Source organism: Ochotona curzoniae, unplaced genomic scaffold, assembly GCF_017591425.1.
Source record: "Ochotona curzoniae isolate NIBS_2020 unplaced genomic scaffold, NIBS_Ocur_1.0 contig_3350, whole genome shotgun sequence".
NCBI classification, from domain to species: Eukaryota; Metazoa; Chordata; class Mammalia; order Lagomorpha; family Ochotonidae; genus Ochotona; species Ochotona curzoniae.
In genome coordinates, this window is record NW_024465827.1 from 44,361 (window position 1) to 58,909 (window position 14,549).

The 14,549-nt window shown below is 38.0% G+C and overlaps 2 protein-coding genes across 2 annotated transcripts; both read right to left on the bottom strand.

Annotated features, from left to right (window-relative positions):
• Positions 1-682: 682 nt before the first annotated feature.
• Positions 683-1,633, bottom strand: LOC121156315 (olfactory receptor 2B11-like). The gene has a single exon (XM_040979938.1). The coding sequence runs from the start codon at positions 1,631-1,633 to the stop codon at positions 683-685; it is 951 nt and encodes a 316-aa protein (XP_040835872.1).
• A 7,748-nt stretch (positions 1,634-9,381) lies between these two features.
• On the bottom strand, positions 9,382-10,332 carry LOC121156324 (olfactory receptor 2B11-like). Its single transcript, XM_040979948.1, has one exon. The coding sequence runs from the start codon at positions 10,330-10,332 to the stop codon at positions 9,382-9,384; it is 951 nt and encodes a 316-aa protein (XP_040835882.1).
• Positions 10,333-14,549: the final 4,217 nt, after the last annotated feature.

Below are 14,549 nucleotides of genomic sequence, written 5' to 3' on the forward strand. Positions count from 1 at the left end.
GAGTAGGTCATTTCAGCACAGTTGCGACTTTATATCAGTGGTAACACAGAAGTTTCTCAGGATTTCAAGTCATTTATTTTTCCCCTTTGATGGCCTAGAATTAATTTATGGATACATAGAAGAGTTAAACCTGTTGCTTTTTTGAGAAAAGAGTCTTTTGTTGTTTCTTAGTTCTGTTAGTTTTGGAGGATGAAGGAAAAAATTTGAAACAAGCAGCAATAAAATATGAGCAATTAACTCATTTGCGCTTCCTGGTAATTTTTAAAGAGTGGACTTTGAAAAATAAAAGATTAACCTCAGATTACATCCACAACAGTAAAATGATAAATTTCAGTGCAAAGTATTTGTATTTATTTAACCAAGTAACACATAAAAGCATGAGGTTTGGCTTTATGCCTGACTATATGAGCATGTAAGTAGCATATATTCCTTGTGAATTTTTAGGATTACCACAACAGACTCTCCATTTGGATCCCCACTCTCTTAGTAATTGCAGGTAAATACAGTGTTAAGAATCATACATAAAATGATATCTGACAAACTACAACAATGTCCACGAAAGAGTACTTGTAGTTAGCATAGGTGCTAATGAATGCTAACACTTTGCAGATTAAGCTGAAAGGTATTTTCAAAACAGGAGATATGCACAATTACATGTGGGCAGTGGACAGCACAATGATAGCTATGATTCTTCTGTTCCCTGATGACACAATGAGATTACAAGCTTCCTCATTGCCCCTTTCATGTCCTTGTTCCTCAAAGTGTAGATAAAAGGATTAAGCATAGGAGTCACCAAACTGTAGAAAAGAGACATGAGCTTGTTCTTGTCCTGAGAGTTAGCGGAGGAGGGTTGCACATACATAATAATTACTGGTCCGTAGAAAAGTGACACAACAATGACATGGGAACCACATGTGTTAAACGCCTTCTTCTTCCCTTCTGAGGACCGAATCCTGAGCACAGTAGCTACAATGAACCCGTAGGACACAAGGATAAGTGACAAGGGAACAAGAGAATAGAACGCTCCCACGACAGAGAGCAGAGCTATGTTGAACGTGGTGTCAGCACACGACATCTTGATCATCACCGGGACCTCACACAGAAAGTTGTCTACCTTGTTGTTACCACAAAGTGGAAGCTGGAGCGTGAGAGATGCCTGAAGCAAGGAGTTAGCCAAGCCACTCAGCCATGTCATGGCCACGAGGAGGATGCAAAGTCGCTTATTCATGATTGCAGGGTACCGCAGGGGTTTGCAGATGGCAAGGTAACGATCCAAGGACATGACAGCTAAGAGGATGCATTCCGTGGCTCCCAGGAAATGAAACATATAAAACTGGGTCACACAGCCTCCATAACTGATAGATTTATCTGGTCCCCAGAGGTTCCGCAGAAGCTGAGGGATGGTGGTTGTGGTAAAACACAGGTCCAGGAAGGAGAGGTTGGAAAGGAAGAAGTACATAGGACTGTCAAGACGAGGATCTGCCCTAGACACCACAATGATGGAGATGTTGCCCAGGAGTGTGAACGCATAAGCCACGAGCACCATCACGAATAGGGGCATTTCCAACCAGGGATAGTCAGAGAAGCCCAAGAGAATGAAGATGTGTGGAGAACTTGCATTTCCTGGATGCATGGCTCTGGTTTGTCTTCTTGGTGGATCCAGGTGACAACAAGGATTCTGTCAGCACTGAGTTTCTCTGGTGGTCCATCTAATGATTTAAAACAGAGGGAGTCATGTAGAGGTTTGAGTTGCAGCTTAGCTCTAGTGACTCATAGATATGAAAAAATATGAGTCTAATTGTCCTGAAAACATTATGTCTGCATCTACTCTAAAAAAATTGCCAAGCAAAATTACATTTTTTCCTAAGAATTCTATACAGCAATTATTTATAAAGTATTCTTTGGGAGGAAGTTTATGAACTGGAGGAATACGTGCTTCAGACCCAGTCCTTGTGACTTACCTCATGTGCATGTTAAATTCGTTCATAATCTTCAGGTCCTGGGTGTGCTCCTGTTGGATTCTTTTATGTATTCACGTGGATTCAGAAGTCATTGAGTTCCTGGAGGATTGCTCTGTTTGGTATGGAACTTATAAACTTTTAATCACAATATCATTTTATGTTATTGCTTCCACACCCTAAGTTGTAACTGCACATTCGAACAGTTACATGTTATTTTATCCATCTATTTGTGTCCTTTATAAATGTGACTTTGCATTTGTGTGACCTGAATTGTAATGTAAGAATGTATTTTTTACTGCAAGTGGTTGTAAAAAAATTTGGAAAACACTGGGCAGTAGAAAACAGGTAGAAAACCTGTGGTCAGTTACACTGTGATAATTAATACAAATATCCTTTAGTCTTGTTGAAACATTTAGCATCTGCCTTATCAACCTTGCTGTACATGGGTAATATTCTAAATGTATATGATATGCAATATATAATATATTTTAATATAACATATAAATATATAAATATAAAATAGCATATTTCATTATATATTATGTAAAAGCAAATATTTTAAAGCAGTGCACATTATTGCTTCAGCTATTTTCACAAAATATCTTATTGAGTATGAGTTTATATCTGCCAAGTAATTTTTCTTCAAATTGTTTCCAATTACTAACAACATCCTTGTCTTTTCAGAAATAGTTTGCAAAGGACAATACGCATTATATTTAATTAATGAAAGTGCCCCTAAATGCAAAGAGGACATCAGTATTATTTTTTTAAAATGTTTCAGTGTTCTAATATATAAACACATGTGTTAATATGAAAAGATATGAGGGCCAGTGTGTAGGTATATGAAGCTAATACTCTGAAATTCAGGGCAGGCATCTCCTATGGGCACTGATTCTTCTCCCAGCAGCTCCACTTCCCTGATTATGCTTTTGGAAAGCAGCAAAAGATTCTCCGAAGCCTTAACCTCTGAGCCTTCAGCAGATCATGAAGAAGCTCCTGGCTCCTGTCTTCCAACCAGCTCAGCTCTGGCCATTGTGGACATGTAGAGAGTGAACCAGTGGATGGAATATCTCTTTCTCCCTTTCTCTCACTCCATCTTTCTGTAATTTTGACATTCAAGTTTAATAAACGAAAATGTCTTAATTTGTTCTAAGTATGTAATTTTGCACAAAAGAAATACAATCTGCACATAGTTTTTCAAAGATTAAATGAAGTAGAGTTAATGAATCAATTTTCTAACTTTTAAATACTCACCTTAAATGAGTATTGACAGTCCAAAGTGATATGTCATTGTCTTTAAAAAATGTATATGTATATATTTATACATATAAATATACCTTCTCTTCCCATCAGAATCCAATTCAGTATTAAATATTGGCCCTTATTCAGTGGTTTTATGTCTTATTATAATTTTTATCACTTACTTCTTTGTCTGAATTGAAATATCCCAAATAGTATAATGCCTGTTTCACCCTATGATAATAATTGAGGAAGACAGTCACTTTCTTTATAAAGTTGGGGGCCTTAGTACTTCATACAGATAATAAACCTCAAGGGAAATTCTTGGAAGAGATGACTTAAGCAGTTCCCTTGTGAGTGGCCTTCATTTTCAGTTTTGTGCCAAGAAAATGAAATTATAATTTTTCCATTTATTATGGAAAATGGATTTAGGTCTTAAAGACTCCTGAAAAATATAGCCTACTTCAATAAAGTCATAAAAAGTTTCCATGCATCACCTGAAACACAGGAATAATTGCTTTGCCTATCAGCATCCTATTTTATATTATTTGCATTTTTTAAGAATATTAGGTTTGAGCCAATCCTTGATATTTTAAACTCATAATAATCATTATTCTACACATAAACAAAAGAAACATTAGCCTTATCAGTTTTGAATGAACTCAAAGGCTTCTGAACTCAAATGCTTCTTCCATAACATACTAGCACAGTAAAGATTTTAATTTGATGTAATATATACCATATTAAGTTCAGTATTTGCTTTAAACAGCTATTTGTATAACTTAGTATTTAATTATTTCATCCAATATTTTGTGATATCTCATGGCAATTGCTTCCTCAGATTTTGTATCATTAAATTGTCTTTCCTATCTAAAGCAATCTACAGATTCAGTGTAGCTGCTATCAAAATATCAATGGCATTCTTGACAGAATATATTTACAATAGTCTTATCTTCTTGCTGAATTGATATATCTATCAGAATACCATGTCCTGTTTCTTTTTATATTTTCTTTTTTAAAGTCTTTTTATGTTGTATAAGGATAAGCACTTTTATTTGTTGTTGTTGCTGTTTCTACTTTGTTATCCTTGTCTTCCACCCCTTCATATGACCATATTTATGTGAAATATAAAGTGAGCTTCTTTCAGGAAGTATATAGGAGAGTCTTTTTTTCATTCACTTAGTTAATTCTTTTCTTTCGGCTTGGGGAATTTAATTTATTTGTATTCAAGGTTATTATTGATAGGTAAGAACTGATACCTGATTGGTTACTGAGTATCCCTAAACTTTTAGTAAGTTTGGTCATGCCATGCGTTTTCATAATGCTAGTTTCTAATGTAGAATTCTGGAATTTCTTGTAAGATTTGTTTGGTGATGGTACATTCTCCTGATTTTTGTGTATCTGGGGAATATCTTATTTCTTTTTCACGTCTACTTGATTGCTTTACTGCATATAATACTCATGATGGGGATGGTTCTTTCTTCCTTGCTTCTTTTCTTCCTTCCTTCTTTCCTTCCTTCCTTCTTTCCTTTCTTTCTTCCTTCCTTTCAAAACTTTTAAACTAATTTTTAAAAATAATGATTACATGTTTGATCAGGGTGGGAAAGATGGAGGTTTAGGGAAAACACGGTTAATTCATTGCTCCCAAATTGGCTACTTCTGCTTGTTGTTCCTGGAGGAAGAGGAGAAACAAAGGGGGAAACCACTCACAACTTTCCACATGTCTCAGCATTCCAGGTGGTGAGGAACCGCCATCTCATATCAACCCAGAGCCTCAATATGTACATATGCATAGGATTCTGTCCAAGTGGTTTGGATAATTCTGAAATGCTGCTGATTTCACTGATCCAAGGATGATGTCACCCTCTCAATGTTCGTTGGTTCCCTTCATCAAGATTTTTTGCTGTCATTGTTTGTTTGGGGTTTTTGTCCAGTTAGTTCTGTTCTTCTGCTACAGCACCAAATGTGCTGCTATATTCTCCTTTTACAACAGGGCTTGTGTCCACTGCTCTACCTTTTTCATTTAGTAAATGAATCAGTCTTTGAGATAATATTCAGAAGGAGAAAAATACATTAGGGATGGAAAGAAAATGTTATACAAAAGGAACGTAAGAAATTACTTTAAAAATAAACATGCCAATAAATTTTTATAGACATCTAAACAAATCAATAAAGAGTAATGACTTTGGAAAAATAATGAAAGTATTTCATCAAAGAAAAAACCATAGCTGGATGGTTACAGCTGCATTCTATGAATCATGAATGGTTATCTTTATAAATGCAAAAAAAAAAGTTGAGCATCCCTTCATAACAAAGGAAAAGTCTCAATGAATTAGACATACAAGCAAAGCAACCGTAAGTAATAAAGCCTCTATATGATAAAGCTAGAACCAACATCATACTGAGTGGTATAAAAACACTATGGAATACTACAAATCTATGAAAAAAAGTGAAAATCTGTCTTTTGCAATAAAATAGATGCAACTGGAAACCATTGGGCTTAGTAAAATGTCAGTTCCCAAAACACAAATGTTACATTTTTCTCTGATTTGTGATACCTAAATAACAAATTACAAAAATGTAATTTGTATCAGTGAAATTAACATTTTGAGATTTGACTCTTTTTAATTTATTGTTAATATCCTTTACATGATCAAGAGTGGCGCATGCCTATGTGGGTCCAATTAGTGTAGGGAAGGTGTAAGTATGGAGAAAGGTTGAAGGGACAAATGTTTTCTATATGTCACAGGCATGGAAAGGGAGAGAGCTGCTCTTTGCTGTCAAACTGCACCAGTACCTGGGGATGAGGGACAGTCATTCAATGATGCCTCAGAAACCTCAGTGTGTGGTAGAATGTTTCAAGGGTGTTACATGAGTGGTTTTGATAATTCTGAAAACATGCTTGCCTCATTGCACAAGTGCTGTAAAAATCTTTCCAACGTCTATTGGTTCATCAAGTCCATCTTAATGCATCCACAGACCTAGAAAATCTGCAAGCTTAACTAAGAAGAGTTATCCACTCTGTTTTACTTTCCATCCACTGATGAGGCACTTGATGTCATTTGCTACCCAAGATGATCTGGCTGTTGTATCCTTCATGTGCATATGGGCATGCTGTACACTGTACAAGCATCAACAATTGAAGAGACTCAGTCTTGATAAATATACTACAAGGTCAGTTCACAAATCTTGTGACTATTCCTGTGGCTGCTGTCTGAGTGCAGTGGTCTAGCTGGGGAGTCCCATAAGATATCTCACCTGGCATGAACTCAGGCTTGATTATTTTGTGTGCACCAGCTAATACAGGGTCAGGTTCAGACTGTTACCTGCACCAGCCAACACACGTATTGGTGGTGCAACTGCCTGGTCCGTTTTGTTCCAAGATCTATCTCACACAAACTGATGGTTGTTGGGGCCTAGCCCAGACAAGTCCACCACAGACTCAGTCATCATGGGCGAGTATGAGATGGCCAACTCCAGTGTCAGCATTTGCCAGAGGTACTCAGTCTTGCTCAGCCCAGACCACATTAGAACTGGTGGTTGTTACAACCCTACATAGCCTGGTCTGCCCTCTGACCTGCTACTTGTTTGTAACAATGTGTTGTGCACTGAAACAGCTAGGCTCAGCTCCAGATCTGGCTCACAAAATGCCAATGAGTGCCGGGACTGGCCTGTTCCAGCACCAGCTCTCCTGTATTGCTAGTGGAAAGTGTCCCTAGGAGTCCCCCCAATTTCCTCAACTAGGCCCCTTCTTCGTAATGGACATCACATGTGCCATTGGGCACTATGGCCAAACCAAAATGACCAGCCTCCATTCCTGGCACTCACCAGCACGTAATAAAGCCTAGTCCACTTATCCTACCCATTCCTGCTCTCACTGATGAGCGATACAGCCTAGCCCATGCTGGCCCACTCCAGACATGGTTCTCGTATAACCTAGTGAGTGTTGTGGCATAGACTGGTCTGTCAAACACCCATTCTGGCTCTCATGAGCAACAGTCAGTGCTGGAGCCTATCCTAGTCTGACCTACTCCTAGACACAGCCCACATACAGGCTAACAGGTGCGTCAGCTTTCTATAGCCAGGACTGCCCACAGCCTTGGCTCCCTAATACTCACCATTGGTTGCTGCAGCGCAGCAAGAAAGCCTCAGAGTTCTGTTACCTAGACTGTTCCCAGCCCCAGGTATGGCATGCAATGGTGAGTATTTCTACTTATCTGTCACAGCCCACCTACTGTCTCAGCTATTGTGGACAGGTGTTCCAGACAAGTCTATCTGAGTACAGCTCACACCCTGTCCTGCCTCTAATTCATGCTAGCAGATGTTACTGCATGGTCTACCCCGGCCTGCACCAAGACTCAGCATTTACAAATGCTAAGAGTGCTACAATGCTGGCTGTCATGGCCTGACCCAGCTGCAGCTATTTTGTTCCCCAGTGGAAGCTGCAGCCTTGCAGGGGTGTTCACCCTGCCCCTATCAGGCCTGATCCTAGTCCCCATCTCATGAATGTTGGTGGGTGCTGTGGCCCTGCTTGCAATGTGGTAGCAGATGCTGCAGCCTGTCCCAATCCAGTATCCTCCAAATCCCAACTCTGAGGATGACCAAGTGAGTCTCTGGTTCATCCTGGCTCAACAGGTCACAACCCCCAGTTCTCCATACAAATTGCTGGTTGCTTAGTCACGCAGAGTTAAGCACACAAGTGCCCTACAGAATCATTTCACCTGTCACTTCATAAAAAAAATTTTTAAAGAACACATTTAAATGAGTAATAGACATGTGTATAAATGCTCAGGCTCATTAGCTGTCAGCGACATAAAAATGAAAACCCCATTGAAGCTAGACAACATTCAGAACTCTAATAACACCTGCTGGCATGAATTTTGCATGCACACTTCCTCACTGTCTATCTTCCTCTACTATATGTCTCTAAATGCTTTCTTTGTTATAGCTTTCATTAATTTTGCATGCACATCAAAATTGAAGGGCAGTATTTCAAAATAGTATTCTGAACATAAGTAATGAAGATTTTGATACAAAGAGGCCACATGGCATCGAATGTATTATTTAAAATAGCTGATAAAAACTCTAGTTTGTAAAAAAGGCTAGGGAGATGCAAGGGAATTAGATAAGGTATGACCTGCACATCAAATATGCCTGCACATGGGAAAGATTATTATAAAAAGATCCTTTTTGTATGTGAATTTTAAAATATTTTTCAGTAGGTTCATAGTGTGAAGACTATACTCTGTTGATAACATAACCATAATAATCATTTCTCATACCATTATCATACATTCGAATTCATTTCTAAGTCAAGCTTGATAATTTCATTGTCAATTTATTTTTGCATTTGTTCTCTATATTATCCTCCACATCCCCTATTTTTCTTCTGCTAACCACGTAATGTTCTGAATCCTCAATAACTGAACCATTCCATCTCTCAGTTAAGTGTAAAATGCTCCAAATTTTCTAATTCTGGGTAGTTTATCTCCACATTAATGGTTGGGTGACTTAATACCTGTGGCAACAAAGAAGTTTCTCTGAATTTCAAGTTTTTTATTTTTCTCATTGGTGTCCTAGATTTAATTCAGTAGGATACATCTAAGAGAAGGAAACTTATTGATTTTTGGAGAAAAGAGAGAGAACATAGTGTTTTTTAATTGTCTTAGTTGCAAAAGATGAGAGAATATAGATTTGAGAGACCCACCTAAAAATTTGAGCAATTAACTCATTTAAGCTTCTTGCTAATTTTTAAGAAGAATTGATTTTCAAATAAAAGATTAACCTCAGATTATATCCACAACAGTAAAATGATAAATTTCAATGTAATTATTTCTATTTCTTTTTCTAAATAACACATAAAAGCATGGGATTTGGCTTTATGTCTGACTATATGAGTATGTAACTAGCTTGTGAATTTTTAGGATTACCACAATAGACTCTCCATTTGGATACAAACTTAGTGAGTTGATCCTCACTCTCTTGCTAATTGCAGGAAAATGCAATGTTAAGAATCATACATAAAATGATATCAGACAAACTACAACAATGTCCACAAAAGAGTACTTGTAGTTAGCATAGGTGCTAATGAATGCTAACACTTTGCAGATTAAGCTGAAAGGTATTTTCAAAACAGGAGATATGCACAATTACATGTGGGCAGTGCACAGCACAATGATAGCTATGGTTCTTCTGTTCCCTGATGACACAATGAGATTACAAGCCTCCTCATTGCCCCTTTCATGTCCTTGTTCCTCAAAGTGTAGATAAAAGGATTAAGCATAGGAGTCACCAAACTGTAGAAAAGAGACATGAGTTTGTTCTTGTCCTGGGAAACAGTAGAGGAGGGTTGTACGTACATAACAATTGCTGGCCCATAGTACAGTGACACAACAATGACATGGGAACCACATGTGTTAAACGCCTTCTTCTTCCCTTCTGAGGACCGAATCCTGAGCACAGTAGCTACAATGAACCCATAGGACACAAGGATAAGTGACAAGGGAACAAGAGAATAGAACGCTCCCACGACAGAGAGCAGAGCTATGTTGAACGTGGTGTCAGCACACGACATCTTGATCATCACCGGGACCTCACACAGAAAGTTGTCTACCTTGTTGTTACCACAAAGTGGAAGCTGGAGCGTGAGAGATGCCTGAAGTAAGGAGTTAGCCAAGCCACTCAGCCATGTCATGGCCACGAGGAGGATGCAAAGTCGCTTATTCATGATTGCTGGGTACCGCAGGGCCTTGCAGATGGCAAGGTAACGATCCAAGGACATGACAGCTAAGAGGATGCATTCCGTGGCTCCCAGGAAATGAAACATGTAAAACTGGGTCACACAGCCTCCATAACTGATAGATTTATCTGGTCCCCAGAGGTTCCGCAGAAGCTGAGGGATGGTGGTTGTGGTAAAACACAGGTCCAGGAAGGAGAGGTTGGAAAGGAAGAAGTACATAGGACTGTCAAGACGAGGATCTGCCCTAGACACCACAATGATGGAGATGTTGCCCAGGAGTGTGAACGCATAAGCCACGAGCACCGTCACGAATAGGGGCATTTCCAACCAGGGATAGTCAGAGAAGCCCAAGAGAATGAAGACGTGTGGAGAACTTGCATTTCCTGGATGCATGGCTCTGGTTTGCCTTATTGGTGGATCCAGGTGACAACAAGGATTCTGTCAGCACTGAGCTTCTCTGGTGGCCCATCTAATGATTTAAAACAGAGGGAGTCATGTAGAGGTTTGATTTGCAACTTAGCTCTAGTGACTCATAGATATGAAAAAATATGAGTCTAATTGTCCTGAAAACATGATTTCTGCATCTACTCTAAAAAAATTGCCAAGCAAAATTACATTTTTTCCTAAGAATTCTATACAGCAATTATTTATAAAGTGTTCTTTGGGAGGAAGTTTCACAAGTGACTTTATTCCAGAAAGTTTATGAACTGGAGGAATACGTGCTTCAGACCCAGTCCTTGTGACTTACCTCATGTGCACGTTAAATTCGTTCATAATCTTCAGGTCCTGGGTGTGCTCCTGTTGGATTCTTTGATGTATTCACGTGGATTCAGAAGTCATTGAGCTCCTGGAGGATTGCTCTGTTTGTCTTAAACTAGCACATCTTACTGTTCCTTGTGTCAATTCCTTAAACCATAGAAAGTCTTTTGCAAAGATAACAATTTCATCATAAAACAAAAAGTACCACTTAACATGTTCATTAATGGAAAGACAAGATATCATAAGAGAGTTCCCATCCTGATGATGAATGATTCTTAGGGCATGGATATATAAACGCCATGATTTTATGTTATTTTTTCCTTACTATAAGTTGTAACTGCACATTTGAACAGTTACATGTTATTTTATTCATCTATTTATGTCCATTATAAATGTGACTAAGTATATACTTTGTATGACCCTAATTATGATGTAAGATATATTTCTTACTAGAGTTGGTTATAAAAATTTGGAAAACACTAGATAGTACAAAACAGGTAGAAACAGTCTGGACCACTGTGATAATTAGTACAAGTCTTTTAGTCATTGCTTAAATATTTAGAATCTGCCTTATCAACTTTTCTGTGTCAGGAATATTATTGTAGTATATAACGAAACTTTCTTAAGCAGTGCTTAATAGTGCATCAGATATTTTCATAAAATACCTCATTGGTTATGACTCTATATCTACCAAATAATTTTTTTTCAGGTTGTTCCAAATAGTAACAATACTCTTGTCTTTCTACAATAAGTCTGCATAGGACTGAATTTTCTTCTCTTGCCTGAATTACACTGCAGTATTCTCAAGAATTTATGCCACTGAATATTTATTTTAATTAACTTTGATGTCCAGAAACATAAATAGAACACCATTTTTTAAAAATATCTCAATGTTCTAATTTATAACCACATGTGTTAATATTAAAGAACATCAGGGCTGAAAAGGTGGTATATTAGGCTTATCTTTTGCCTGCAGTCCCTTCATCCCATAGGGGCACAGTCCATTTCCTAGCTGCTCCACTTCCTGATCCACCTTTGTGATTACACAAAGCAGCAAGGGTGGCCTAAGGTCTTTTCCAGATGAATCCATATGAGAGACCTTGAAGAAGCTCCTTATCCCTGGCTTCCAATCAGCTCAACTCTGGTCATTGCCTTCATCTGGGGAGTGAACAAGCAGATGGAAGATCTCATTCCTCTTATCTCACTCCATCTCCTCTAACTTTAATTTTCAAGTTAAATAAATAAACATTTTAAAAAGAAAGGTATTAATTTATTTATATGATTTTAGTATGTAATTTTGTACATAGATATAATTTGCACATAACTTTTCAAAGATTAAATGAAGCAGTTAATACATAATTTTTAAAATACCCACCTTAAATGAATATTGACAGTCTAAAGTGATATGTCATTATCTTTAAAAATATATATGTATATATTTATACACATAAATATATACCTTCTCTTCTCATCAGAATCCAATTGAGATTCAGGATTAAATATTGTCTCTGTATCTAGCGGCTTTATGTCTTATTATAGGTTCTTACTGCTTACTTGTTTGTTTGATTTGAAGTATCCCAGATATTATAAAAGCTGATGCCTATTTTACCCAACAGGAATAAATAAGGAAGGCGTTCACTCTCTTTGTATAGCTGTGGGATTTTGTGCTCCATAAGATAACAAGCCTCTGGGGAGATTTCTTACAAAGAGATGATTATAGCAATTCCCTTGTGAATGTCATTCTTTTTCAGTTTTGTAACATTTTAATGAAATGATAAATTTTTCATTTATTATGGAAAATGGATTCAGGTATGAAAGGCTCCTGGAAAATATAGTCCACTTCAATAATGTCATAAAAAAATTTCCATGTATCACCTGAAAACATGGGGATAATTGCTTTTATTTAGATTGAGCTAATCCCTGCTATTTTAAAATCATCATAAGCATTGTTTTACACATAAACAAAAGAAACATTAGCCTTTTTCGACAATTTTGAATGAACTCAAAGGATTCTGAACTCAAATGCTGCTTCCATAACAGGCTAGTACAGTAAAGATTTTAACTTGATATAATATTCACCATAAGAAGGTCAGTATTTGATTTAAACAACAAATATATGCAGGGCTCAGTGTTTAATGATTTCATCCAGTATGTTTTCAGTGATATCTCATGACAGTTGCTTTCCCAGAATTTGTATCATTAAATTTTCTTTCCTATCTAAAGCAATCTACAGTGCCATCCATACCAAAATATTGATGATATTCTTAATAAAATATATTAACAATGGTTTTGCTTTCTTGTTGAGTCGTTCTCTTTATCAGAGCACCATGTCCGGTCTCTTTTTATATTTTCTTCTTTAAAGTCTGTTTATGTTGTGTGAGGATAGTTACTCCTATTTTTTTTGTTTCTATTTTCCTGTTATCTCTTTTTCCAGCCCTTCATCTTCAGTTCATAACTGTATTTATGTGAAATATGAAGTGTGCAGTTTCTTTCAGTAAGTATACAGGATGGCATTTTTTATTTATTTGGCTGGGAAAATTTAATACATTTGTATTCAAGGTTAGTATTGATAGGTAAGAACTGATGCCTGCTTTGTTACTGAGCATCCCTAGTCTGTTAGTATATTTGATTGTGTCATGCATTTTCATAATGCTTGCTTCTTATACAGAACTCTAGAATTTCTTGTAAGACTTTTTTGGTGATGGTACATTCTCTCGATTTTTGTGTATCTAGGGAATATCTTATTTCTCCTTCATTTATAAAGGATGCATTTGCTGGCTATATTACTCTTGATGCAGAAGGCCTTTTTTTCTTTCTCTCTCTCTCTCTTCCTCTCTTTCTCTTTTCTTTCTTTTTCTTTTTAAGAGTTTGGCTTCCCTGCCTGGCAGAATCCAACACTGGGGACTCAGGCCAAAGCCACCTCTGCAAGGCAGTGGTTGAGTCCTTGGCTTTGGGCAGCCAGTGCACTAAGTGGTGAGCTCTGGGATTTTTATGATATGGAAATAGCTGCTTAGGGACACCGATGAATAAGACCAGCTTTAGTGTAAGTGAGACATGAATTCCTGGTGATTCCCAGTAACAGGGACATGAAACTTTGGGGCAGGAATGGGACTGAGACCCGAACGTTTGAAGCAGAGCACCCATAAGATCTATTTGAGCCAGACTGAAACACCAGACAAGTTAGGAATCCTGAGAATGGCTATTAGAATAGAGTGCACTGACTTCCACAAACTGGTCCACACCAAACTATGGAGAGGGGCCTGTCTAGCTGGGCACCATAACTTGACTGGGTGGTGAAACAATGGACTGGTCATATTCGACAGGTTCAAGACACTTACCAGCACACGATAGAATTTGGTCCAGGGGTAAACTCTACAGGGGAAGTGTGGACCTAACCCTGTGGAAATACACATACCGCAGTTTAGCTCACGAGCTGGGGTGGCAAGGGACTAAGCTAGAAGTGACCATGGCACCTGTCATCACTTATAGGTAAAGGAACCAATGGCAGTCTGGGCAAGTCAGGGTAGCATCACCCGAAGGAGCATCCTAAAACAGGATGTGGAGTGGGCCAAGCTGCAGTTGGAAGGGGGCAGACTGGGCAGGGCCAAACAAATTTCAACTCAAAATAAAAAGAATAGAAATCAGGATGGAGCACATGTCATTCCAACCCAGGCTCTAACAACAACTGGTCTACAGGAGGTAGGGATACTGTGCCACAGTATTGAAGGCAAAGGCTGAAACAGATGGGGGTAACACCTGCGGGCCTCATGTGAGCTAGATCGGGGAAGGGCCTGATTGGGCTGACTCTTCTGAATGGTGCAAGCAAAATTAGAGTGGGCAAGTGTTGGTAG

Coding starts and splice junctions, on each gene's coding strand:
- LOC121156315 (XM_040979938.1), bottom strand. CDS start 1,633: ATGCATCCAGGAAATGCAAGTTCTCCACACATCTTCATTCTCTTGGGC.
- LOC121156324 (XM_040979948.1), bottom strand. CDS start 10,332: ATGCATCCAGGAAATGCAAGTTCTCCACACGTCTTCATTCTCTTGGGC.